The sequence below is a fragment of the Molothrus ater genome, chromosome 6, assembly GCF_012460135.2.
Source record: "Molothrus ater isolate BHLD 08-10-18 breed brown headed cowbird chromosome 6, BPBGC_Mater_1.1, whole genome shotgun sequence".
NCBI lineage: Eukaryota > Metazoa > Chordata > Aves > Passeriformes > Icteridae > Molothrus > Molothrus ater.
Genome location: NC_050483.2, coordinates 16,084,412 through 16,108,404, shown reverse-complemented (window position 1 = coordinate 16,108,404; position 23,993 = coordinate 16,084,412). Strand labels below are relative to the sequence as shown.

General features: G+C 41.9%; 1 protein-coding gene across 1 annotated transcript; it reads left to right on the top strand.

Moving 5' to 3' along the window:
* Positions 1-1,743: 1,743 nt before the first annotated feature.
* Positions 1,744-23,335, top strand: TNNT3 (troponin T3, fast skeletal type; the record flags this gene model as incomplete). Its single annotated transcript, XM_036384110.2, has 14 exons — positions 1,744-1,777; positions 2,815-2,826; positions 3,394-3,408; positions 9,428-9,439; positions 9,806-9,826; positions 13,934-13,952; positions 14,760-14,805; positions 15,604-15,720; positions 16,038-16,115; positions 16,365-16,478; positions 16,638-16,747; positions 17,559-17,649; positions 18,338-18,378; positions 22,938-23,335. Coding segments are annotated over 14 exons (759 nt in total), but the record flags the coding sequence as incomplete, so codon positions are not given.
* Between the last annotated feature and the right edge of the window lie 658 nt (positions 23,336-23,993).

Genomic DNA, 23,993 nt, shown 5'->3' with positions numbered 1-23,993 from the left:
GGTGGAATATTTGCACATGGAGGGTATGAGACCAGCTCAGAGACAGAGAATTGTCCCTGTGTAGAAATGTACATTTTGGGGATTTACACGCAGCAGAGCTTTTTCTTTCTTTTTTTTTTTTTCTTTCTTTTTTTTTTTTTTTTTTCTTTCTTTTTTTTTTTCTTTTTGTCTTGGATTCCTCCAAGTTGCTGCAACAGGCAAATTCCCATCAGTGGTGATCGGAGCAGAGGTGCAGCCAAGGCCGTGGTGAGACTAGTTTCTGCTATTGCTATAAGGTACATTAGCCTTAAGTAACTATTTCCCCTGGCATTGCTTCTGAAGTGACCAAGGGCTCAAGAAAAAGAAAATAGAGACACTAAATAGGTTGTAGAGCTGCCTTTAGTCATCATCTGTCTCTCTGGTCCTGCATGAAGTGGCAGAGCCAGGAAAGTTGAAGGCATTTTTCATGCTCCATCCTTTACGTCTTGTCAAATGCCAAAAGAGCAAGCGAAGGGTGTTGCTCCTACAGACAAGCCTTCCTTAAAGGAAAAGCATTTTTTCCTGTCTTCTTTCTTCCCTAACCATCTACTTTTTGTTTTCAAGAATTTAATGACTGATATGACATTAATAGGCAGGTGAATTTCTTTTTAATATGCATGACTGGCTCTTCTGAGGTGTATCTTCTCTTTGCTCCATACTTTTGCTTGACCTTTGTGTCTCTTTCTGATGTCATCCATTACTTTTCCATATAACTTTTCTCCATCACTTTCTAACCACCTTTTTTCTCCAGGCCTTAGCTCACCCCAGCACCAGTTTCTAACAGTTTTCTGTTTTCATTTTCCTGCTTGCTGTTGCTTCTTGTTCCATGACACTTGCCACCTGAAGCTCAGGAAGAAGGTATGTGACATGGCTTCTGCTTTCTTTCTCTCTCAGTGCGGAGGGAGAATGTGTGTAAAGAAATCCAGATCAAATATTTCACCTCCAGTGTCAGGACTCTGTCTTGAGCCACAGACATCAATCCAATAGTGGACATTGATGTTGTTTATTGAGCTGGTAGGAAATTTGGCCTGTTTTATTTAAAAAATTATTTTTATTTATTAAAAACAATCAAACTAAAGCATTTATATATATAAATGAATTAAAATGCATTGATATATACATATAAGAATGTATATAATATACACACATAAATGTATGTGTGTGTATATGCATATATGTGTATGGAAACAAGCATATATATATTTGTTTTATTACACCTTTTATACTGAACTGTTTGGCTTATTTTTGGCACAATGGTGTCAAAATGAGTATTTTAAAGGGAGGGAGACACCCTGCAAAGTTTATATTCATCTGGTAAAATTCAGGAATTAATTTGTTTGAAATTTCAAAAAATTGATAAATCTTGGTGAAAAATGCTAACCATATGAGGAAAAAAAGTAAAGCAAAAGAAATGCAACCGTTTTATTTTTGGTTAAAAATTCACCAGAAGTTGCATTTAGGGTATTTTAGCCAGCTCTAATAAAGAATAACATATTGGGTGCCTTTTTATGTGGTTTTCACTTGTGGTCATATTCCATATTTCAGTAACATTTATAACCCCATAATGTGCCCATAAAAATGTTATTTTTAATTCTCTCTCACCCTGTAATTCCATCATTGTGTACTCTTACCCATAATGGCCTGGGAGCTTGGCAAACCTCAGGAATGTTCCAATAGCGTATTTCCTGTTTTAATTTTTCTCCTCCCATTTCTTTTGCTGTGTGATGTTTCCCACCCACAGAAGAGGCTCAGGAGGAAGGTAGGTGAAGCAGCATCTCAGCCCTGCTGGTTCCTGCACCAGCAGGATGATGTGCACCTCGGTTTTGCAAGGTGATAGAAGAAAGCAAGAGACAAGAGAAAGATGCTGGGACAAACTATCTGAAGGCTGAGGGATTTTCTTGTCCCTTGCACAAATTTCACTGAGGGTACCCCACATCCCTGAGTATCTGTGCAGACACCTCTGCTCCAGTTCTGGGGAGGAAGCAGCACAGAAAATACGAATACCATCCCTTTATCCAAGACACAACATGCTCTGATTTTTTAGCCCTGGGTATTTGTGTGCCATGGAGTATCTGGGGTCTGGCTAGGAAGGTTTGTATCAGGTGTCAACTGGTTTCTCCTACATAGCTTGGCAGATCATGATCAGATGGATTTTGAAGTAAAAATCCATCTGTGGTAAAATATGTGCTTAGCCTTATGTTATATAGTACATATGCTATACTGTCACATTATGTATAAAATATATCATATATATTATACATTTATAAGCTATAATATATAATATGATATATAATATACATATTATACATAAAATAATTATAACCATGTAGATGCTGGTAAATAACCCCAGCTGGCTCCCCAAATTGGCAAGTTGGGACAGACAGGGTGGAAGAGGGGCTGGAACAGAAACTCACCCTTTGCACTCAAGAGGCTTGGGATGTGGTGCTCCAGGTGCAAGGAGCCAAAGGGTGTGTTGGTTCCATATTTGCAAAGCTTTGTGCTATGGGCATATTTAAACAGGGGTAAACCTGTCTGTAGAGCCACAACAGACCCACTCTGAGCAGTTTGCAGAGTTTTTACAGCATCCAGGTCCAGATGGTTTTACATTTCTTGTATCTGTGTGTGCTCTGGTCACCTGTCTCCATTTCATCTCCTCCTCTGTTTCCTTATTTCATACATCCTGTGCTTTTTTTTTTTGCCCCCAAACCCTCTGTTGCATTCATACACTCTTTAGTCTAACTGTTCTTGTTTTCCATCTCATTGCTTTTGCTTCCTGCCACGTCCCACCTGACGAAGCTCCTCCAGCAGGTACGTGCCACCACCTTCCAAACTGCTCCCTGCTGTCTCCGTGGTGGTGGTGGTGGGGCCTCAAGGGTGGTGCAAGAGGAGCAGTACCAGTTACTTTGCCTTTTTGCCTCTGCTGTCTTTGCTTTCCACGTGTCCTCTGTGACGGGCTCTGCCGCTGGAACACACAGGAATAATCTCAGTGCGAGGTCCGGCAGAGTCAGCTCAGTGCTAACCCGGCCTCTGCCACCCCTGCCCCATGCAAGGCTCACTAAAAAGCCCATGTGAGCAAGGACAGGAGCTGTCCACTAAAACTGGAACCAGAGAGAAATTCCAGCATGTGGAGATTTCCCCCAGTCTGATATATTTTTGCTTCTTCCCTTCACATGAAGGGAAGCTGTCTCCCAGCCGCAGGTGCCTCAAATCCCTTTCCCCTCCTGGCCATTAGCACGCTCTTTACTGGGATAAAACTTTTCCCCCTGAGCAGAATTTTCAGCCAATGAAAGGTTTTCAGCCTATTTCAGCTCATGTAATAATATATTTCTCCCAATGTTCCTTTTCATCCTGTCCCGTGGCTGTTCACACCTAAAGAAGCTCAGGAGGAAGGTATGTGACATGACTCCTGAATTCTTGCCTTTAAGAGTAAGCTTTGGCTTAGCCAGCAAACCATAAGATGGCAAAAGGAAGCAGGAGTTACAAATAGGCATATTAATATAGATAAAACTTGCCACCATTTTGTTTTTTGTCCTGTCTGTTGTCACATTCTGTCTTGCCATTGAATGCGCTGTCAATGTACGTGGTAAATGTCGCATGAAATAAAAGCCTGAAAAGTGCTGGGAAATGTAAACCTCTTAAAAGGATGAATGTTGAAAAGTCTCTACTCTGAGATTGGTTGGGTCTCCTGGGCAGGCTTATTTTGGATGGTGTGGGGTAGATTTGGCCTGCAGACTGTATGCAGAAATGCTCATGATTGGCTGATATTCTTACAATAGCCTTTCCACACATCTTTTTTTTTCAGCTTAAACCCTGTGATATAAATGGTGATAAATTTGATGCTTTAGCTTTGCAAATGATTAAAGATGGTATTCTTGTTCATATAATGGACTTTCTAGGCCACTGTTTCATGGCAGTACTTGCAGCTACCCAAAACCTGCTGGCCTCAGGTTGTAAATCCACTTGGGCAAGCATCAGGGTTATGAAACAGTGTGCTGCTCCTGGCTTTGGGCAGGACTGCAGAAATGGTTGTATAAGACAAATGTAATCTGATATGGCTGCTTAAATCAGCTTTATGTTTTTAATATCTCAGATCATTTGCACCTTCACTTCCAGTACTGCTTTTAGTATCCATACTCATTTTATTTCCTTGCAACGTATTCTTAGTCTTTCTCTCCCCCTCCATTTTGCCCAAGTGAAAAGTCGTTCTGATGCTCCTAACACTCTCATCTCCTTTGCATTTTGCACTGTGACTCTTCCCAAATGCTAAAGCTCATGAGGAAGGTATATGCCATGACTTGTGAATTCCTCTGTTTCTGTCTGGAGCAGTAACTCGCGCAGGAATTCTGGAGGTGGTTGAAGATGAGCCGATGCAAAAAATATCCTCTGCACGGTTGCTTTGCTCTCATAGGATACACGGTGGGATGAGTAATGAGTACTAACTGCTGTTTGAAAACAATGCCTGAGGCACAGGCTGGGCACTGCTTATGTGTTCCCCAGCAGCACCTGATGTTTCTAACCAGGCTACTCAAATGGACACCAGTTGATACAGGGATAGTGCTCCTCAAACCATTTCCTCTGTGCCACACACCAGGGTTAGAGGTGGGGCAGCTGTGTCCTGAGGCAATGCTGTGTCCCTCAGTTGGGTGCACCTCTTCCCCAGTTCCCTTGCCACTGAACAGAGACAGAGCTCCCTTTTGCAGCAGGGTATGGAGGTGTGGGGACACTTGCACTCAAAGTCACGAGCATTTCAATAAGTGACACGGTGTCATACCTAGTTTTTACTGTTGGGGTAAGGATTGGATTGGGTGCCATCATTTTGGTTGGAGCATATTTGAGAAAAGATGTAGTGTGTGCTTTTTCCAGAACTATTGGGGTGTTTCTGGGTTAATGTGCATTATGCAAAAACGGGGGTGGCAGGGTTGTATTTTTACTTGATTTTGTAACCGGAATTAAGGTCCATATCTGGTAAGACAATCTCTGTGATTGGCAAAATAGAAGGTCATGCTTCTTAAAGCATCAGCCTGGCAGCCCAAACCCATTTACCTTTCAATTGCCCTTCTGCCTGCCCCTCTCTGCTTGCCCAGCCAGGCTTCCATGGGATATTTCATCCTGCAAGTTGGAGAGCAGTAACATGCTCGTACTCACCCTCCCACACTGGTGTGCAGCCCTATGCACCAGTGGTGAAATCCTGGGCACTAAGAAAATCAATACCAGCTCCTCAGAGCCCATTGATTTCCACAGTGGCTGGGATTTCTATGCACATGAATAAGAGCAGGTTGTCTATACCCTTTTTGCACATTCAAACTTATGGGTAATGGACTTAATTAAAATACAAGTCATGTTTTTGTCTGCCAAAGGCTACAGTGGCATTTGATTTATAACAATATGAATATATATGTTAGGCATCTGCATTTTTATATTCAAATAACCCTTCCTCTCCACAATTCTAATTGACATTCACATGTGGCCTCTATTTCTCACTTAATCTTATTAATGGTTTTTATCCCTTTAACCCTGCCTCCACCACCTTGGCAAAGGAAAGTGTAAGGGTTTTTAATTATCCTCTGTTTCTTGCTCTAATTCTCTTATCTCTCTTTGCATCTCCTTCCCTGCTACTTCCCTTTTAAAGAAGTCCATGAACCAGGTATGTGACTTCTGAATTCCTCTGCGTCAATCTGAAGGGTTATTGTGTGCTGGAAATTCAATTCCACTTGGCAGTTTCACAATTGGGTCATGTGCTGAATTGGGACAAAATGGAAACTTTTCAACCAACCAAAAAAAAAAAAAAAGAAGATCACTTTGTTGACAGCTTTTGAAAATTATGGTTTTTATTTAGTTAAAACATTTTGTTCCAAATTTTTTCCCCCTCTCTTCTTTATGGAAGATTTCCAGATTTTGAAATGAAAATTCTATTTTAGATGCTTCTGAAGCATTGCCTTTATGGATAATGTGGGGTATATATAGTGTAATGCAAGAACAAATCTGGAATAAGAAGTTGCCACAAGGCAAAAAGTGGAAAAGTTTTGTTCCAGAGATGTTAATATCTCTGCAGCCTTTATGGCTGTGAAATGTTTCTATTTTTTTTTAAACTAAAATCTCAGCTATGTGTGTTCTGAAATACTGAAGTTTAATTGGAACTCTGATTTATGTTGGAACATTTTAACAGTAACTCTAGTATTATACTCAGGAATTCAAAGGTGGAAGTAAACATAAAAATCAAATATTAACGATAAACTGTAACTTGCAGCTTCCTCACACCTTTGACCAGTCATAATTTCCTCATCACTCTGTGATGCATAATAATGAGGATAAAGCTAACTGCTGCATGAGAAATGTAGTAACATTTTTGTAGACAAACATCTCAATGTATGAGCTGTAATAACAGGTGCTTACCGGACTTGGAGCATCCTCACAGTGCGTATGGGAATGTTATAATGGTCATTACCTGGGAAAACAGAATCTGAACTTGCAGTGTCCTCTAAACAGTCTGTGGAAATTATTCTGTGCCATTTGGAGTAGCTTTATTAAAGTAGTCACATCTCAGCAGCCTCCCAGCCCAGCTATTTCCCTCTGCTGTCCACAGAGGGAGACCAGCCTCTTAGTTCAGAGCAGATTGGTCGTCTTGCCAAGGCTGGGTTGAGGTGAAAGCTGATTGATTTTTACATTACTTAATACTTCAACATTCATCTCTTCGCTGCTTCTCATCTCTCTCCTGTTCTCATCGCTTCTTGTTTCACATCCTTCTTTCTCTTTTTAATCATATTCATTTTTGTCTCTTAATCTGCATCTAAGGTTTTTCTGACTTTGATTTGCACGAGCTAAAGGTCATTGCCTTAATCAGAGCTGCTCTGCCTGCCTCTGTACCTCTCTTCCATGATATTTATTGAACTGCTACTCACTACTTGAGAGCTGGTTCTCTAGCATTGACAAATGTGTATGAGCTTGAAATTTGTGCAAAACACAAGGTATTAACATAATATGATAAAAAATAAAGCCATAACCACAGCCTCTCTATACTTTCTTTTCCCTCTGTAACATAAAGCACAATAAAACCAAAAGACAAGTAAATATAACAAGCTTAACAAAAAACTTTTATGCCAGAAGGAGACTGTCCTAGCTTTTCATGTAATTGCATGATTATTAGTTTCTCTGTTATTAATGCTGTCTTTGCCTACCACATCTTCTATGTCACAGCTTTTACCTGCGCAAGTCATAGTTGTTGCTGTTGTGGAATTCTTGCTGTAATTCTTTCATTTTTCCTTCTTGACTCCTTCCACCTAACCAAGCTCGTGTTTGTGACAACTAAATTCCTATGTATTAATCTGAAGCATTTCTGTACATAGGAATTTGAAGATGTTGAAGAATACCAGAATAATGAAGAATCAATCTGTTCTTGAAATTCCCTAAAACTTATTTTCCCTATAGGAAAGTATAAATATTGTTTGTAACTGAAGGATCACCATCTAAGAAGTTTAGAACAAGCTTTTTTAGTGTTGCTGAAAACTTTCAGGGCTGTGATTCCCTCATAGCCCCTGAGCTATGGGGGTACCTGAGCTGCAGAAACCCAAGCTGCTTACACTTGCAGAGAGTGGATTGCAGCAGGATTCTGGCACACAAACTCAAGCAGTTCTAGTCCTTTGCAGCAAAGACAAGCTCTGTGCAGACACAAACATTGCCAGTTCTGCAGAGCTAAGCCTGGAGTCTGCTAGCAGAGATTCTTAGATGGTGGAACTTCAGATGCAGGCATAGGGATACATCCAAAGCAGAACCTCCTTCAGTAACTCACATCCTCATGCCAGCTTTGATAGCTAAAAAGGCAGCTGAAACCTAGGTAACACTAAATGCCTGTAAATCTCTCTTCTTGGGTATGTTTTCTTTCAAATTTAAGGATCACCAGTGTTACTACACTTGCCCATGGTTTATAAATTCACATGGTTTCAACTGTTGCAAATCATCAACATTCAAATTCCCTTTATCTTTTATTTCTATGGCATCTCCTTCTTATCTACTTCATACCCCACTGTAATTACACTACTTTTCCTCTCTTATTAACAGTCTATCCCTATAACTTGGTCTGCAAATTATACTTCTCCAATGCAGTCTTACCAAAGTTTGAGGTGGTCCCTTCCTGCATAACTTATTTCTAATTATTTTATCTTCCTTTCCTGTGTTTTTCCCCTGACACATCCTACTAAATGAAGCCCCCCCTCCAGGTATGTGATTTAACTTCTAAACTCCCTGGTGTCTGTCTGCTGGGATGGTGTGTGTGAGAACTGAATACAAGGTGACAGGGGATAACAACTGATCAGTTAAGGACGGATTATAACTTGCATGCCTTTGGGGTAGTTCTATTTTAGTTTAATATTTTTTCTCAGTAAAGTGTAATCAGCAGTAAGGAGGAGGAAACCTACTCATTGCATGAAAATTTCACTAGAAACTGGGGGAACACACATATGCTATTGTGAAAGGGTAGCTCAGCAAAAAGTCTCCTTGTGGAATGCATTACATTCTGCCCTGTGATATGAGAATGAATATTTCTTCCTATAGGGGAGGGCTTATTTAAAATCTCAGGGCAGAATTTGACCCATTGACTGTACATGGGGAATATAAACACTGTGAGAGTTTGTGGTTTTTTAATGCCTGTTTTGCAAAATATTTTGTGTGGGTGTGTGTGTGGGTGTGTGTGGCTGAAAAGCAAAACCTGCTCTGCAAATTCACATTGCTGATCTATTCCTGCTTTGCCAAAACCCAGAAGAATGATATGTAGACCTGCACAGACTTCTAATGAACATTTTCTTCCTATGAAGTAATCCATTTGTAATTTTACATTGCAAATGGATTTGAAGAGCAGCAGTACATTTATATAAACATCAATGTTGTCTTCAAGGAAGAAAATGGCCTAAGCCATAGATCTAGAAGGGAACTGAGCTTCTTTGGAAGTTAGCTGAACGTTGATGATGAGTTATAGCAGGTATTTCAGCAGGTTTCTGAACCACACTGTATTTATTTCAAATGGCTGAAATACTGCTGTAGTAAAGGATGGGTCCAATAGTGCTTTGAGAGTGCTGGCTATGTTCATGTGCATATTTCCAATCAAGGTAAACCTTGGTACACCGTGCTGTCAGGTTGTACTTTACGCCATATGATGATAAGTGTTTTTTAAGCACTGCACTATTATCATAAATCTGCCTCTTTTACCTTTCCTATTCTGGGACTTCTCTTTATGTGTTATTTCAAATGCAAATATTTTACCTGTTTACCTCTTAACTTCATTCTTGGCTCCCCTTTTTCTCTCTGCCCCTTCTCCCCATTGGCTCAGAAGCTCTTTTGGTGTGTGAAATAACAGATTTCTTGTTCTCATTCTCTTGTTGTCTATCGCAACTTGTTCCATGACACTTCACACCTGAAGTTCATGAGCCAGGTATGTGACACGACTTCTGGTTTACTCCGCCTAGGTGCAACACCAAAGTGTGTATGTGTGTGAGAGAGGGAGAGGACAGGAGTCCTGGGCTGGTAGAAGAGAAGAAAACAAGAGAAACAAACATTAACCACAGTTATCATTTGCAGCTGTCTCCTCCTTTAACCTCTGTGCTTACTGCTGCTTTAACATTACAGCATTTTCAAGTCCTGACATTCTCTCCAGTTTTATGCCTGCACTAGTTCACTAATTCCTTTATTTTTTTTTCCCCTGGTCTCTTTTTCAGGATTCCAAGAGCTTTAAATAACTGTTCTGTTTTCTTTTTTTCTATTTCCTGTCATTCCATCACTGCTTGCACCACAACAACAGCAGAGGAAGCTCATGAGGAAGGTATGTGTTGTGCCTACAGACCCTCATCCTTTTTCTCTTTCAGTGCTGGGGAAACAGTGTCAAAAACACTGGCATTGTTCAAGAGAAAAGAGAGTATGGGAGGGAAATGTTCTCTCTAGATGGATTTCAATGAACATGGAGAAAGGGACGCTTGTTAGCCAAGTCAAATCACCAAAAAGGTGTTTTTCCTTCTTTTTCTATCTCTGGAGAGTCCAAGGTTCCCAGGATAACAGGGAGGGAGTGGGGACAGTGCTCTTAAACAGTGCTGGTTGTGGATTGACTGCTGTGCTTCTTCTCTTTTTCTTTTGTCCTCCAACCTACAGCCAATGAAGAAGGCGAATACAATGATGGTAGCTCAGTGTTGTCTTAGGACAACAAAGTCATCTTTCTAACATCTCACTCTCTTTTATGTGTCTGGTTTTGTTCCTCACTTTATTTTAAATTCAGGAACTGGGCCAAAACATCTCTGCTGCAAAGAATCGCTCACTGTGCATATCCAATCACCCTTGGGGAGTCATTAGTGTGTTGAGAAGGCTCTACATCCTCATTACGATAGTAGATGGTGAAAATCAAGCTCCAGAAGCTTGCTCTGGACTTGTCTTTTAGCCAGAATCTATTGTGTCCTAGCTTTATAAGCAAAATGTCTCTATCTCCAAAAAATCAGGAAAGAATCTCTTAAATTATAGTGGCATATTTGAAAATGGAGCTGAGCCCTGCACAGACATGCATCCCTCACACAGCCTTTGGTGGTCATGGCCTCCAGGCCTGAATCTACAGAAATGTAAACTTCTGCTCAGCCATGCACTTACAATTGTGTTAAACATCTATGAGCATTAAACATCTATTCAGATGGGGGAGCTAAATATAGCCTGGCTGTAATACTTGGGTGCTGGAGCACACAGGTAGGGACAAGACTCATGCGAAAGGACCAAACCTAAATGTGTGCAGGGTCAGTGTTGCTCTTGTGGAAGATAACTTAGCCTCTCCCTGGCCAGTTTAAGCATATAGAAAGTTCTCATGGAGTTTTAGAGGTTGTTGAAGTAGCTGGGTTCTTCTTGACTGCCCCAGCCCCTAGAACACCCAGGCAGCTGCTTCAAAAGACAAAGCCCAAGGTCACTTGAAAACACCCTGCACTTCTGTGTTTCCTTGTTTTGTTTGATTTTGCTTTTGTAGATTTTTTTTTGTTGCTGTTGTTCTTTTGTTTTAATTTTCTTGCTCACTTTTCAGGCTTCTTTTTTAATTTAGGGAAGTACCCTGAGGACCTTCCTGAGCCCCTCTCTTTCTTTTTCTCATTCTTTTATTTTATTTTTAATGGCATATTGATTTCCTTTTTTTCCCAAGGACACAGTGTGAGTTAGATATGTTGCTTCTGAGAAGGGGGATTAAGAGAGGGTGTTTAGGGATTTCTGAGCGAAATAAAGGCAGTTCAGATGGATTCCCAGAGAAGGAGAGCACCATGTGAATATCTAAAGACTGGGCAGGAGCAAGCAGGGTGGTGCTGTTTTGGGGGGACATCCTCTCCCTGCACGAAGCCTTTCGGAAACCAGAAACTCAAAGGCTCTCTAATCACCAGGGCAGTGAATTTGGATTTGCAGTGTCTCTTGCCTTCTTTTGGCAGGGTTCTATGTGGGGATTTTGTCTCAGCCCCATGGCTCACAGTCAGAATGACCAGAATGTCAGTCAAAATCCACCACAGGAACAGGAATTTGCTGTGGCAATTCCTGCTTGTCAACAATTTTTGGCCCAGTTCCTTGACTCGGTGTCTTGAAAGAAGGGGCATTTCAAAATAAATCCCATCCCTGGACTGCTTTTGGTTCATACAGTATGGACAAAGGCTGGGTCATGCATTGCAGAGGATAGATTTTTTTACTGTTTAATTTTTAATAAAATACTTCTTTTTCTGGTTTTCTGGAGGTACCTTTAAGAATTCTAACTACAATTTCTTATTTCAAGAACTAACCTTATTTTTTCATTTTTACAATTGTTTGTTGGAGTGCTGATTTGGTGGGAGCTGAAACCAAATTCACACAGTTATTGACAGACAGGTGTCGATCCTGGCAACCACGATCAACAAACAAAACCAGTTATTTCCTGTCTACTCTTTTTCCCCCCTCCTCTCTTTGAAGTGTTACTAACTGGCAGCTTTAAGCCAAACAGGAATGTCTATGAAAATCATCTGGGTATGTCATGAAGGAAGGGAATCCTGTGTAAATAACATACCCAATAAACTGGTTAATTATAATTACATTTCCTCTCTCCAGGTAAAAGGCAATTTAGCTAACATGTTAAAAAGCTTACTGGCTATTTGAAAAGCAAAACAAAGAAAAAAATAAGTGGAGGAATACACAAGCACGCTGTTGGCTAATGGTATTTTTCTTCAGGAGTGATTTGAGACTTCCTTTATAGTGGAGCAGTCTAAAGCACATTTGTAATTACATGCTGTTTATTTTCTTAGCATTGCTTTGGCATCTGGAGGCCTGAACTGAGATATGTTTTGGCAGGCAGTGTTCTTGCAGTAAATGAGAAAAGTCTACCCCCTAAAATGGCATTAATTAAATTTGTATGGGAAAGAGTGGAAAAAAGGAAATGTTGGTTTCTGATTTCTTTTACACATCTCTCACATCTTTTTTCTTGATTATCTCAATAACCCATTTCCAACCACTCTCTCAATTTCTTCTTATCCAACACCCTTACAACTAAATGCCTCAATAAATTTTTTGCAGAGTAAGTTTTTTGCTATTTTCCCCTCTTATAATATTTCATTTTCTTTTTCTTATTTTTTTTTTCTATTTGCTATTCCAAATTTCCACCATCAGTCCCCAAACTGCTGGGTAAAAATAAGCATTTTAAAAAATTTAATATCTTTCTGAATTATGATATTGATAACAGGGCTCATGCACCTGCTACTGAAGTGGTTATTTTTACTTTTACTTTACAATTTTTTTTTACCAGATTCAGTAGGCTGTGGGCTTTTTATCTCAGTTCCTCCCACTGAGCCAACACAGGGAGAGTCTTGTACTGCAGAATCCGTCAGCATCCCTGAAAGTTCAAATGTAGTGTGTGGTTATGAAAGTCAGCCTGGGTCTTGGAGAGAATGGGCCAGAATAAACACATAGGTTTAATTTATTTCTGTTTGTGAGAGTAACAGCACTGAACTTGCTGGCATTGCACTGGAGTTAACAATGAAAGTTTCAAAAGAATAGCAGGGAGGGGAGTTGACCACAAGCACAAATGTTAAGGGATTAACTCATAAGACCAGCACATGTCTGAGAGCCAGGGAAAGGTCACTTGTTGCAGGGCAACAATTCTCACTGCCAGAGGGCCCAGGCTGGCAGTCTCTGTGATGGTTTGGCCTGCCTATCAGGGCATTATGCCTCTCCTGGAGATGGAAAGAGCATTCCCATTAATGCCCATGGGAATTTTGCATGTACCTCAGCAGGAGAGGATGCTTGCTAAGAGAGGATGGCCTTTCCAAGCTGGGTTTGAGGAGTGCCACACAGTGCAGAGGAATAAGCATCATGCCCATGGCACCAAGGTATCTCAGGGACATGTGTCCTAAGATGTCTTGGAAGCCAGTGGACCTTAAGAAAATGTGTGTCATAAAGGTTTTCCCCTCCTGGCCTCCACGTGAGGCATTTGAACAAAACTGGTGAAGCCTGGTTATCACTGAGATATGATATTGTGAATTCGAGTTAACTTTAACAAAAAAAGTGCTGATTGAAAAAGGCATAATTTTCTTCTACCCTCCAGCCCAGCTGGCCTCCTTAGAGCTTTGGTCAGGATGGTTTGAGAAAAATAATTTTGCATTTACATAAAACCACTGCTTTCCAGATGCTATGTTTGGGACTTTTATACAGTCTCTTGATTCTTTTCTGCCAAATTCTGTTTCGAGGGTAAAAACAGATTCACTCCTAGCAAAAGGGGTGTGTGAGTGTGTGTATTTGTTTTGGAAGTGCTTGAGATTTAACCAGTTTCTCTGTATGTTTCCCCTAAGATTAAATTTCCCTTCCCTCCTTTTACTTTAGCAGCTGGCGTGATCTCTGTTGTTGTTTTAACTTTCTTCCTCTTTTTTCCCCTTCCTGTTTTGCTACATCCTTCCAAATACAGAGGAGAAGCCCAGAATAAAGTAAGTATGGTTTCAAAACCCTGGGATCATTTTCCTGATCTAGCAGAAGCCCTTAGATTCTCTCTTAGGCAAATGGCCACCAGAAGCCTTTATCCACCTCTGGCTCACAGAACATCCATCTGTTTGTTCCTGCATGCCTTTCCAGGATGTCTGCTTCCTTCAGAGGATGCCTTAGCAGCAGTTACTGGCCTGGGCCTTATGACCTGCTCCTGGTAGAGTCAGAGGATTCATGGACTGTCTGAGATGCAGAGGGCTCACAATACACCAAAATATAGGCAGCTCCACAGTAAATCCTCTGTGAGAGGCCATGGCTGGCAAACTGTGCTCTCCATCCAGGATCTCTGATAATGGGAAGGGTGGCAAATGTTGGGCTAGGCTGAGTTGACCTTCACTAAGGTTTCCCATGGACCTTCTGGCTCTGGGCCCTAGCACCTTCCCCTCCCACTCTGCCAGCTGCCCAGGATGGAGTGTACAGCCCGGCACAGGCAGACTCACAGACCAACCTCTTCCCATGCGATAGGGAATGACCACAGGCTTTGGGAATAAAGAGAGATTTTAGGGATAACTCCCTGCTCTGTATGACCTTCCAGGAAGGACTGTGGTCTTTAGGACTTTTCTGGAGCACTTTTCCGGAGCACTTTTCCACTGATGTGCTCTTTCACCCCTCTCTATCTCCACCAACGTTCCTCCTTGTCAGCATGGTTCCTGGGGGCAGGGCAGTATAGACTATTTAAAAAGCTGCATATTCTTTAAGATGAAAATCCTTTATTTTTCTTTTCTTTTTGTTTTGTTTTTGACTCTCGGCAGACTAACTGCTCCTAAAATACCAGAGGGTGAGAAAGTAGATTTTGATGTAAGTATTCCTGAGACTGGCTGTGTTTGTCCTTTGTACCTGGTAATAGACATGAGTGCAAACCCACATAACTCCTGTATTGGATATTACTGAGGGGTAAAGGCAAAGACAAAAGTATGGTTGATTTGCCATTTGATTTCAGCAAAAGGCTACTCTCTGCTCCCTGAAATTGTCTGAAAGCATTCACTGATAATGTGACTAAGCTAAAGTCTTAAGTATTTCTTTTTTTGGTTATCTCCTTGCATCTTTGAAGCCATTATAGGAGGAGAAAGTAAGTGTTTTAGGGATCTCAGATCCTCCGTCTCACTGTTGCAAATGGCTTGAAAGTTGCAGGCCCTCATCTGTTGCTGAGAAACACTAGCTAAAATTACAATAATAAGTAGAGATCCAAACACTTTCCTAGAAAGTTGCTAGAAAAATGAAGAAATTCTGGTGTTGAAAACTTCCACAGAAATATTTGCTTTGCCCAAAATGCAGGAATATTTTCTAGGTATGATTTGTATTGCAAAGCCAAGAGGAGGCACCTGAGTATATGCAAAGATAGGTGTGTAAGCAAAGCCAAGGATAAAATATGGTGGAGGAAAATGGGAGATTTGGATTCTTACACTTCTGGACTCCTGACTGTTGCATGAATGAGTGTCTGATTGCACCTACAGCCATATAAATTAATCCATAGATTTCCATGGAAATCTAGAGACAATTTCTGCTTTTGTGTCTCTGTATATTGCAGGGTGCTGGGAATGTCCAGGACATTATACTAGAGCAATATGGACTTAATGAGTTTTCCTGCCTTTTTAGGACATCCAAAAGAAAAGGCAGAACAAAGACCTGATTGAACTGCAAGCCTTGATTGACAGCCACTTTGAAGCCAGAAGAAAGGAAGAGGAAGAGCTGGTTGCCCTCAAGGAGAGAATTGTGAGTCCTTGTACTGCATTTCCCTGTACTAGACTGAGAGATCATCTGTAGATGAGAAGCTGAAACTGCTTTGACAGAAAGCTGTGCTGTCATGTACAGTGACTGCTCAAGTCATCATCAAATGGCCTCTCCCCTCATCTGTCCCCTCTCTTAGCCCCTTGTTTTATATGAGAATTGTACAAGAGACCCTTCTGCATGCTCTAGAAAGAGAGAAGGTGGCTCACTCAATGAAGGAAAGCTCTTGGTAGTGGGGTGTAGCAGTGGAGGTGGGTAAAGCCAAGGGGGTGATGCACTGCCTCTGCCACTGCTCCCTGCAGGAGAAGCGCAGAGCTGAGAGAGCAGAGCAGCAGAGAATCCGGGCTGAGAAGGAGAAGGAGCGTCAGGCAAGGCTCGCGGTAAGTGTCTCTGCTTCCCTGTCCTTGTCCCTGCATCCAAGTGGGGAGATCTCCAGAGACAAAAAACTACAGCTTCTGCCTGCCTCAGTCCAGAGGTGAAATGACCACTCTCTAAAGCAAGGGCAGAAAACAGGAGTTGCTAATTCTCATCAATGAACTCCTCTGATCACATTCCCCGCACTGACACTGGCTGCTGGGGAAGCTGGGAGTCTGCCCTGGATTAACTTGTTTTGTGTGTTGACTCCACAGGAGGAAAAGGCACGCAGAGAGGAGGAAGATGCCAAGAGAAAAGCTGAGGATGACCTGAAGAAGAAGAAGGCTCTGTCCTCCATGGGTGCAACCTACAGCAGTTATCTGGCTAAGGTAAAAATCATGGATTGATTAAAGAAATATGAAAACATTAAACCATTAAGTTGACTGGGAATAGGCTTCATTAGAAGTTGAGAAAACGGTCCAATGTTGAAATTGTTTCATTCAGGCTTAATTTCTGAATGCTGACATTAATTGATGTTCTGAAAATAGGCTGACCAAAAGAGAGGGAAGAAGCAAACAGCTAGAGAGACGAAGAAGAAGGTCCTGGCTGAGAGGCGCAAGCCCCTGAACATTGACCACCTTAATGAAGACAAGCTGAGGTAACATGTTTATCCTAATTTATGGAATGATATTGATATTTGGTTTTACTATCCTGGAGTCTTCTCTGGTGATAAAATGAGGTAGAGGAGGGGACCTTCCTTGAAATTCATCATGGGACACACTTAAGTTGTGCCCTTGCTTAACCTGGAGAATAGAGGAGAAATGGGAACGTAGGGAAGTGTTGAAATGGTTTGGTAGCCCTCTAGCTCTGTTAGCCTCTCCTGCTAATTAGGATTAGTTGCTTACAGGACTAGCTCTGGGATTAGCTGAACAAGCCTGCAGACTGGTATCTGTAGCAGTCCCGGGGTGAGTTAGTGCTGCTAAGGTATGAACAGGATCTCCATGAAGGCTGGAGGTTTGGAAGCTAAGTGCTCTGGTGCAGGGCTGTCATCAGATGATAGTCTGGACTGCACATGTTGGAGCTTACACGTGATTGAAGGATGAAGGTGGCTCACCTCAGCCCTGACACAGATGAGATTGCATAATGGCAACTGCTCTGCTTATCTGGGTGACCTTCAGAGTCCTCCTTCCTTCTTGTCTGATTCCACTGCAGTCTTATCTTTCATTAAGAGTTAGGGGGAAAATTAGAGGAATTATGTTAATGTGTGACGCATACAAGACTGCAAGTCTAAAAGATTTGAAGGTGAGAAAAATGTGACCTTGAAAAAGATGAGTAGCTTTAAGATAACAGAGAGGGTTTACAGGAAGATGTGTGAATGGGATTAAATAAAATTCATTATTAATGATGTGAAAACAATGGAAAATATTTGATGTCATGTGTTTCTTCTGTCTTCCCACGTAAACATACAGGGACAAAGCTAAGGAGCTGTGGGACTGGCTATATCAGCTGGAGACTGAAAAGTATGACTTTACAGAGCAGATCAAGAGGAAAAAATATGAGGTGAGTTGAGAGGCTATTTTGCTAATGGCGCTGAGTCCAAAATGTAAAAATCTCTCTGATTCATCTGGCAAAAGTCATGTTGTGATATCATTTGGGTCTCCAATGACCCTTTGCAATATTTATGCAGCATAATGCTTGGAACTGCATTCCCCTAAGATACATACTTGAACAGAATTTCACATTTTAGGCTAAAATTGAATAGGTCACTTTTAAGGTTTTCAGTGCCCCATGGAAAGACAATCCCAATGGAAAATGGACACCTTGCCCTCTCCTGAAACATTGTTCATTCTTGTTTATCTATAGGTAACTGTGGCCTGAAAATTCAGTAACTCAGTTCACACACCTCCATTGCAAAGTAATATTTTTAGATCCATCTTTGATTTCAAACTTGAACGTTTTAAGTTTTATTCCATTCCAGACAGATTACCTGTGGCCTGAGCTCTCTGGAGTCACTGAAAACTGTCTCCAGACAGAAGCATCTGACTGAAGTGCCATATGGTAACAGAAAGTGGACATGTTTCCTTCACACGGTCACTGGATAGGGCGGCACTCACCCGCATTAGGTTTCAGTGGCTGAGAAATCCTACTGGATGTCTCTCTGTCTCGCTCTCCTTTTAACTCCCAATCACACAGACACATGCTGACAGGCAGTGAGCAACACCAATGTAACTATCTCAATCTCTCTTAGATTTTAACAATGCGTTGCAGGCTGCAGGAGCTTTCCAAGTTGTAAGTACAATGAACTTGCCTGTGTCACAGCAGCAGCAAAGGCTAGCAAATGCATGAGCCTGCCGCATGGTCAGAGCCAGGCGCCAGACGGGAGCTCTGGCACTTGGCTCCAAGTGCAGAGAAAAGAGAAAAATGGGTCTTGTGTCCATTCACTTCCTTTTTCTCTCCCTTTCCATTCTTTGAAAAGATGTAAAGTGGTAATTTAGGAAAAGAGTCAAGAGTCCAACAGGGATCTGGTTAAAGAACTGAGCATACACTCTATTGAGAACACCTTAAAATAATTCCCCATCCAAAATCAGGTATTGCATGCATGGGAGTATCACCCTGAGGCACCTAGGGTGCAAGCAGAAACAGGGATACATATGTAATAGCTTGGACTACAGAGTATAGAGAATTCTATGGTGTTTGGAAAGCTTCTCCACCTTGTGGCACATGGTTATCTAGATCCAGAACACTGCAGAGGGCTAGCTTAATGATTACCAGCCAAGTGGGTGTGGAAAAACAGGAAATAAGGCAGTGCCAGGGGAGGGGTACATGCCATGGTAATGAGACCTCTGCATAAACAAAGAGGTGGGTACTGCTGATGAAAGGCAAGGAGACAAAGTACACAGAATGAGTAAAGGAAAAAAGGAAAATGCACAGCTAGATGTGGAAGAATAAAGGGAGGATGACAGTAGGAAAAAAATGAGGAGAAAGGTAAGTGAAAATACGAAAGAGAATGAAGGAGACACAAGCAAGGATGCAAGGGAGAGAAAAAGGAAGGAAGTGGGACACAGAAGTAGAGCCATTCTTTAGCTCCAGTGTCTGTTGCTCTTTGGTGCTTCATTGGAGAGTGAGTGTCATAGTCACGATCATAAGGTTATGACTGAAGGTAAGTATTAAGTGCTTGGGTCAAACTGAAGACAACTGGTTCTCCTCAACACTTGGGGAAGATACTTGGTTGGAAAATAGCAATTTAAACTGCTGTGACAAATACTAAAACTTCCACAAGTAAGTACAAAAGCAAGTGATCTGTCGATCTTTCCTTGCTTGTGTTGTCCTGTTTCCGGTAATATTTCAGTCTGTTTTTTCTGTTTGCCATGGAAAGACGTGAGCCAGGAACAGGAATACCAGTTCTTGAGACAACCGGAATGTATGACTTTTGTTTTTCTTTTTTTTTTTTTTTGCACGCTGGGAATGTCAAGTGCGACTTTAAATATTCAAAATTTGGGTCAGAGTTCTTAGACTGGCAGAGCCAGTGCAGAATTTTGAATTGCACCAAAAGCAAAGCATACCTCATGGCAAGGGCATTTCTTCAGTCCAGGAAAACTGAGTTGAACACGGCCTCAGTTACAAATGAGAAGATGAAGGGGCAAAAGTCTCTGTCATTTCCTAGTGTTTTGTAGGCTTTTCCAGTACATGAGTCCCAGGATTGCAGTAATGAGTCCAGGCCTACAGACCAAACTGAGTTACTAAGTCAGGCTATAATGTGTTTATCCTGTGCAAGGTAGGTGTTTCCTCTCCTGTGCATCAGGTCATCTTCTCTTATTAAATGAGTGGCTGGGAAAGTGCTGAGTGCTGCAAGCTCCTCACCTCCTGCTCTGCCAGCCAGCAAAAGGAATTCCAGCAGAATGTGATACCCATCTTCCATTCCTGATGTCCCCATCCAAAGACCACTGGAGATCTTTGGGTTTACACAAACACCTGATGTATAGGACTAAGGGAAGAGTGAGAAGGTGACATTGAAACATGAAGGTGATGGTGCCATCTGAGAGCTTTCCAGTTGGCCAGGGTGACATTCATTCCAGTTCACCTGGCTGCAGTTTGACATGTGAGTTCATAGGAGATTATTTCAATATGTAGAAACACTTCTAGTAAGGGTTATAAAATTCTAGCTCTTCTGTCCCTTGACATGTGAAGGTGGTTGCAGATTTATTGCTAAGAAGTAACATTTCTGTCCTTCAACCATGGGTGAGCTTTTATTTCCAAGAAAGTACTAATTCCTCCTACAGGCGCCTGTTTTGAGCACTTCAGCAGGTAAAATGCTCCTCTCTTGAGGGAACAAGGTTTCTTTGTCTCTAAAAACCCTGGTCATGTATGTTGTTTGCAGATTGTCACCCTCAGAAACCGGATCGATCAGGCCCAGAAGCAGTAAGTATTTATATCCCCTTCCTAGCTCCTGGCTGGGGATATCTTCTCAGTGTTCAAATGTGTCACTTCAGCCTCAACACTGACATTTTCTTGTTGCAATGAAATGGGGCTAGAGATGGAAGGGCCACTCCCATCCTGCCTCACATTAAGAAAATGAAGGGGCAGCTGAAGTGAATGTAACACCTAACAAGAACAAATCATGTTTCTTCGCACCATACCTTCAAAAATTTCCTCTGCTCATTGTTGGGTTTTTCAAACACCTGACTGAGGTGCTTTGAATACTTGAGGGAATACAGCCCTTGTTTATGAAGGATAAACAAGTGGTTGCTAAGATTACGAAGAATGGTGTGTAACAAGACTAACGTAATGGGATTACTGTTGTGAGTTCTTTTCACTCATCATCTCTCTCCCACTTTCCTTCACCACAAGACTATTTCATTACTTTGAGTCTAATATCTTTATTCTAGGCATTTTTAATGGATTTATGAGATACCAGGGGTAGACACAGCTTGAGAGTTAGAACATGCAGAAAACTAACACTCATAGAGAAGTAACTGCAGGGCAGAAAGGGAGGAGAGCTCTCCAGTGGTGGGTTTGCTATTCTCTGTGCATCTGTATCTTTCTCTAAGTCATGCCAGGAATGAAGCAGTGGTCTTTGGTAATATCTTTGGGATGACAGGAGTGACCAGTTACTGCCTTCCCACTTCCCCAAGACACCCTGGCTTATCAAATGAATGTAACACTGTGGGTTTGATTGTAATCCCAAACATAAGGCTTGACCTTCCCATGGTATTTTCTGTACCAGGCTGTAGGCTGATAAACTTCAGCAGAATGTGCAGCTGCAGAAGGATGCCAGGATTTATCTGGGTGTTTCTGCTCTTGTAGGGTGCTACCACACCACCCACAACAGGCCACTGCCTGCTTGTTGCCCCCAAAGACCTGGTACTCTCCCAGGACATCATTTGAAAAGGTTGCACTGGGATGCCCAGAGCTAATGAGATTTCTGTGTGCTTAAATTTCTATCCATGCTAGACACTATCATTCCAAAGCAATGCCTGCCAGTGGGTTATACAAGGATCAAATAAGTATCTTGCTTCACACTTTATTAAATCTCCTTAAGCACACGCTAAAGGTTAGGCGTAACATCAAACATCACAGGTGCTTGTGGACATTAAAGGACTCTGTCTTTGTTTGAGGAGCTATGCAGTTCCTACACTGGGTTTTGAACCTTCAGAAGGGCTGGCAAAAGGGACATGAAGCTTAATTTAAGATAAGCAGAAAGTGCATACACTCTTTTATGTAAACCATAAATTTTTTCAAATATACTAAGCCTATCTTGGTCAAAGGTAAAGTATCCATTCTGTGTGTGTCTCTGTCACTGTGCTACATCCTTCTGTAAATATGGCTGGTGCTCTTGAACCAATCCATGGGGCAGCACAAGAAAAGTCTCCCCAGGTGTGATGTCCCCATGTTTTTCTTCTCCCTGGAGGAACCAGTGGTTCTGAAGAAAGACCTCTGTTGGCAGCAAGGCCCCACCACCTTGTGCTTGGTCCCCAACCCCACACTGCATGCGCTCTGGTTCAAGAAGCAGCCTCATCGTTGTGTGTGTGAGTTGGAAGGGTTTGGGGGTGTGCTGAGCCCCACAAACCAAGGTGCTGCTCATGGGAACTAGTGCAGAATCTAACTCCACTAACTTCCTGCCTAGCCCCATTCTGAGTTCAGGCTTCTCAGGCAGAAGGTAAGTGGCTTGCATGTAGGATTGCCCTTCTGTGTGCAAGAACCCTTGGAGAGAGTTTGCCTCAGGTGCTTTGAGTGGGTGGTGTAGCTGGACTGTTCCCACACACCATGAACAAGACAGGGATACTGACATGACAGCAGGCCTAAAACGTTGTTTGTACTCTTTTGGAGGGTCTGTCTCTCACAATATAAATAGCCACTGACTTTGCTAGAGCAAAGCACTTAGTTGTATTTAAATTAGTTTCAGCTTTTTGCCTCCACTACTGAATGGAGCATCTGGGGAATTCCATCAGAGCTCTTTCATACGAAGCAAATTTTTCTAGATAGAGCTCTACACCCTAAAATCCAGAGCATAGCAGATTTGTATTCAGAAAATATCAAGTCTGTGCCTGCATAGACCTGCTGCTTAGTTTGGAGACCACCTAGATTTCTACCCTGATAATCCAGGAGTCTGGAAGGGTCCATCTCTTTCAGGCATACACATCCTACCTTTCAGACTAAGAACCTCAGGAGGAATATTTTTCCACAATATCAACAATATTTTTCTCAGGATGTGGTCAATGCCAGGTGTGCCCAGCATGTGAGAAGTGAAAGCAGCTAAAACCCAATCTAAGAGTCAGAAATGCAGAGTGGCCATAGAGCCCCACTGCTTCCATCATGCTGACATGTTTTTCTTTCCTTTTGCATTGTAGCAGCAAGAAGGCAGGAGCCAAGGGCAAGGTTGGTGGGCGCTGGAAGTAAAGAACCAGGCAGGATGGCCTTTAATGGTGTGCTGAACCCCTGCTGGTCTCCTCTTTCCTCCTTCTCTGATCACTTGTGTTCTCATGCCTTAATGATAACAAAAATCACATCAGCCTGGATTGGCTATTGCTGCTGCTTTTCTTCCTGGAGGGGTCTGGTGGCTTCCTCAGGCAAGGGGAAGCAGGTTCCCTGTGGAACTGGGATGACTCCTTGCTGGCATCTTCAATTCCTGCTGAGCATGTCCCTTATCCTCCTGATACCAGCGCTATGCTGTCCTGTAGATCGCTATGTACAAAACTCTGGATTTTGTAAATAAAGCACAACCAGTACCTACTCCAATAACAGACCTCTGGAATGGTGTTTTGTATTTTATTTAACATCTTCCCATTTTCCAAGGATTTGGGAGTTGGTCCAAATACTTACTTAATATCATTTGATCTGTCTCTGCAAGGGGGAATAGGCTCAGTGTCATGAGCAAAGACTCAGGACTGGGGGCCTGTTTTAAGCCATTGTACAGGCAGGTACCAAGAGCTGACTGTTCTCAGGGAGTTCATAATCTGGCTGCCAAATGTAGTTGAAATTGACTTCAAAGTTTGAGTGATGAAGTGAATCAAAGAATAGGGAATAAAGGAACAAATCTAGAGAATATGGTAGGTTTTAGCACATAGCTTTTATTAAATGCAATGACAAGTGCAATAGAGAATGATTCATTCAAATATTATATTAAAATATTTATTGAGGCTGTTAGCCTGCATACAATATTAAAGTCCAATACTGAAGGGTGAATTACTTGGTTAATTCCATGTAGATGTCAAAACACAAGTAGCTGTTACTAAATTTGAGGTGCAAGCTGTTCTGTAGGGCCTCTTGTCTTTGCCAGCCCTTGAACTGCCCTGGTGGAAGGAAAGCCCATCAGAGTCTCTCCTGTGTTTCCAAATTCCTGTTTCTGGTGGCTGTGTGCCTACTCTGGCATTCTGTTGGCATGTGCTGAGTTGTCATGGAGTCAT